Below are 4,525 nucleotides of genomic sequence, written 5' to 3' on the forward strand. Positions count from 1 at the left end.
TACCAGCGGGAGGCAAACAGCAATTATTTAGTGTAACTGTGGATGTGGCAGCTTTTTTCAAAGTAGTAACTTTTTTTACTTTAATTAGCTGCTGTAGGTAATGAATATAATTATGCAATATAGAGACAGGTACTTTAATGTTAATACAGATTGTCTACAATTTGCTTGTTGTTACTGTAGATATTTACTCATTCGAAATCCCCGAGGGTTCTCCGTCTACGGTTTAATTTCGTTACATATCAAATTTTGTGCTCTGTATTAGCAGCGTAATTAACGACCATATAAGCAGAGAAGTCTTCTTTTGACCCTGTACACGTCACAAACGAATTAAAATCTCAATTGTGAAAGGAAACAATTTCAAAAACCTTGCAGAGATATATTCATGAGTTGTAAGGATGAATATTGGTCCTTGGATGTAAAACTTAATGAATGTCTGAGATTTTGAGACGACACATTGTTAACGTCTAGATCAATACACAAGTATAATCAACGTTTTGCAATACATTACGCTTCCTATCTTGATATCGTTCAGGTATCTGTATTGGATTAAGCAAAAGTCAGAAAATATATGCGCTTATTTTGTGTGAATACATTATGCATTTAAACGAATTTCCTTTCTTACAAAAGCATACTAAAACATTTCATATATTTTCTGTTAGAAAACTAATGCTGCACGTGAAATTGTCATTTTGTCTTCCACTCCTGTGGAAGCGGTGAACTTCAAGAATACACAGTGAAAAAAAAAATCCCTAAAGAACAGTGATTCTGTCGGTGGTTAAAAAGAACTGTCAATACGTTTGAATTTGACCACATGTAAAAACGATAACCATTACACTATCACCAGGAATTCCGAAGAAACTAGGTTAATTGCATTACATATGTAACAGTAGTTGGATTGTCATAAATCAATACTATTCGTTGGATTGTCACAAATCAATGCTCGATTTCAGCTATAAATGTGATAACCTGTAACTGTCAGCGCCACTTCACACAGCGCTTAATGACCTTTAACACGGCAGAGATAGCGACATGCGCGGTCTGTGTTATGTATTGTCTATCCTCTAAAGCGTTAACGTCATTGCTCATAGTTGACGGGTGGAATCGGACACTACAATTAAACTCAATACTTAAAAAACAGGGTATGGTGAGTGCACATGCACTAACGCAAATTTCCGTACTACTCTCACGCTTCACGTTAGAGGTGTATCTGGTCGCCCAGGTTGAAACTTCTGCTCAAAAGAGCAAAATTGCTGCACCAGTAATGTTTTGCAAGCGAAGCACGACGCTTTTCAGGAATTAACTGTCATTTTTCAAGACATCTGTATGTTTGCCTGTCAGCTAATGCGTAAATGATGCAAATAATGTGTTGTGCTCTTGTGAATATCGTTGCGCTGAAACATTCACGTGACTGATACAAAGTAAGAATAGGTTATTTCCAAGAAAGTTTGCCTTACGAAGCCGCGGGCTGCAAAAGATATACATCGAACGTGCGATTCTAAATCGATCACGCGATTGTGGTGGCGAGCGTTATAATAAATTATTTGTGAGATGCTAGGGAAACCCAAACGATTTATGACGGTAGTAAGTGGGATGTCTGGTATTGTAGACGTTTCTTCGGCCTATTGCCTTACGTGAAATAACCTGATTCCATGCTTATGCAATGTAGAAAATTGTTTGAATTTTTGTCGGAAATGTGACTCTATCCATATTTTTGGGGGACATTGGCAGAGTCTACCCAGGTTACGGCAAAAAGGGAATGCTTCCCGTAGCATACACATCAAATGGACTTTCACATGACGACAAAGTCGACGACGCATGAGGTAAGTCGTTTCCTTTGTGATTACAATCTTTTTAGTAACGCTCTCCTTTTGTCGTTGCTGTAGTGACCACTATAAACATGCTCATAACGTCCGCCACCACAGTGATGGTTTAAGAATCACACGTCCGATATACATCGTTTGCAGCCTGCGCCTTCGATAGGCAAACATTCTTGGAAATTTCCTAAGAACGCATTAGAATTCAGAGCACACACAGGTGTCATACATGTGCGCGTGTAAGCGCCACAGCACTTGACAATGGAATAAATTTCTGAAACGTGTCGCGCTAAAAAAAAACCTGCGTGACAGTTATTTTTAATTTATGTTCACAAAGTTCCTAGCCTTCGATAGTATCATTTATGTTGGATAGCTACTTACGTAAAAATATCTGCTGTCCAGAGTAGCTTCATCCAAAATTTTGATTTAACGTTTATTCACGTATTTATTTTTATGACTCTTGACGGATCCTCAACAATATGATCAATCATTACAGTATAGGTACATAAAAATTATATCATAATACTTACATTTCATTGCAAAAGGTGTGGGGTCGCGATACGAAAATGTATTACATATAGCACATTATATGATCACACCATAACCATAGCGATGGCAGTGTGATCATGAAAATGTGTTTGCCTGATACTGTGTTACATGGATAGACCAAAAGTAAGTACTAGAAAATGAATAGCTTTGATGGCTTGCAAAGGATAATGTAAAGTAGAAAATCATTTGCAAGAGTTTTTATGGAATAATCTTCTTCAAAGACCGAGAAAAAAGGCTAAAGCATGGAGTGAAGTTTACTCGTCTTCCTCAAACGCTACTTCAGCCTGTAGATCGACGTAGAATGGACCCTGCTGGATGAAGGTATTCATTTTGTCAAGGGCCTCAAATCCGAATATTTCGTGAGCTGAATGCGCAGCGACGATGGTCTGCACGACGTTGTACTTGGCCTCTTTGCACAGCTTGCTGGGCTCGCCGGACCTGTCGAGCAGAAAGTCGACGAGTCCTGGGTAGTCACGGATAAGCTGCAGCCCCCAGGGCTGGCCAGCGAGCACGCTGAGCAGCTGCAGACAGGCCATCTTGAGTGCGGGGAACGGTTGCCTGCACAACGCCACCACCACGTCCAGTGGCGAGCCGGACTCTTCCGCCGAGAACCAGCGGCTCGTCAGCGCCAGAGTCTCCTCCGACTGGTCGCTGCGTTGCAGATCGACGGCGCAGGCCATCGCGTTCAGAGCGCAGACCTTGTACTCCAGGGGCAGGGTCCTGGCGAAGTGCTTGAGTCTAGCCATCAGCTCCGGCATGGCCGTTCCGAGACCGTCCAAGACGCGCTTGCCCGCCACCGGCTCAGCGATGTGACCGATCGTTTCCATGGAGACGGATTGCAGAGACAGGTCGCTGTCAGGCGCAGCGACTATTCCGAACAACTTCGGCAAGACGGAAGGGCATGCTTCGTGAGCTTCGGCAGGCCTCGCGTAGAAAACGCTACCGAAGAACCTGACGTAGCCGGGGAGGACGAAGGTATCCAGTGCTGCAGGGTGGGAGGTGCATAGCTTGTCTTCGGCGTGGGCGAGTAAGTTAGCATTCTTCAGGTAGTAAAATCCGTGTTCCGTTGAAGCGATTTTGGACAGTACAGAGAGGATATTGAATTGGAACAGGACGTCGTCACCCTTCAGTTCTTCTAGCATCTGGCCCAAGAAACCACACTCGACGCTTCTCGTGAGCGCACTGTCCAAACTAGCAGCTATGTCAGCCACGAATTCGTAGCCGCTGAGACGATATGCGTCACTGTGGCTCATGAACTGATTCAGGCAGCGCATCAAAGGTTCGGAAAAGAATGCGTCCAGGCCGGACTTGGTATCACACACCTTGACAAAGAAACGCTTTGCTGCTTCGGTCACAGCAGAGTTGTCGGAAAAAACACAAGGCACTGTCGTGATAAGAAAACCGTCGTCACGCAGCACTGGCACAAGAGAATCCGTGTGAGCAGCACGCAATAGCTCCCTGATTGCGAGGAGCTTCACCTCTGCTGTGGGGTGTGCGATGGCCTCCTGCAGCAGCTGCCCGTATTGGGCGAGTACCTCACTGCTGTCCATCGAGCTTAGGAGACTTCTTAGGATGTCTCCTGTGATCATAACTTCGTCCATTTTACTGCTATTCAGGCACTCGAATATCGTACTGATCTGAAGGTTCCTCAAGTTTTCCTCCAGTGCGTGCTTTTCCAACCTTCTCACTGCTGCGAGCATTTCTGAAAGCACTGCCAGCCTGTCTGGCTCGAAAGGAAGTCTATCAGAAAGACGGTGCAAAACGGATGTGTCCTCTTCCATCGCCATGCACTTAGAATTTATCTTGCAGTAACTTTTAACTGCCGGCGCGTGGAGTAAGCGGACAACGGTAGAAAATATTTTACAAGGAGATTATAGATAGTGCTTGCTCCATGATTAGTGCATCGCTTACTGCCCACATAATTTAGGAATATCTATGGAGTGAACGTAGTGCAGTGCTCATGTGGCCAACATCAAACCGAAATAGCCACACCACACTGGTATGACGCTGGTGTTTTGCGCTAAGATAGAATCTTCAATATTACAAGTATTTGCTCTGTCTCCACATATTTATGTACTAGTAATAACAATGGTGCTGAATTGTTGCTTTTAGAGATCAAGATCGAAATTCAGTTACGTTTCATAGGTAAGTAAAAAGGATTT

The 4,525-nt window shown here is 43.6% G+C and overlaps 1 protein-coding gene across 1 annotated transcript; it reads right to left on the bottom strand.

Moving 5' to 3' along the window:
- Positions 1 to 2,617: 2,617 nt before the first annotated feature.
- Positions 2,618 to 4,150, bottom strand: LOC126156436 (26S proteasome non-ATPase regulatory subunit 5-like). The gene has a single exon (XM_049916310.1). The coding sequence runs from the start codon at positions 4,148 to 4,150 to the stop codon at positions 2,618 to 2,620; it is 1,533 nt and encodes a 510-aa protein (XP_049772267.1).
- Positions 4,151 to 4,525: the final 375 nt, after the last annotated feature.

The sequence above is a fragment of the Schistocerca cancellata genome, chromosome 2, assembly GCF_023864275.1.
Source record: "Schistocerca cancellata isolate TAMUIC-IGC-003103 chromosome 2, iqSchCanc2.1, whole genome shotgun sequence".
Taxonomy (NCBI): Eukaryota; Metazoa; Arthropoda; class Insecta; order Orthoptera; family Acrididae; genus Schistocerca; species Schistocerca cancellata.

Excerpts from the sequence above, each read along its gene's own strand:
- LOC126156436 (XM_049916310.1), bottom strand. The coding sequence starts at position 4,150 with ATGGCGATGGAAGAGGACACATCCGTTTTGCACCGTCTTTCTGATAGA.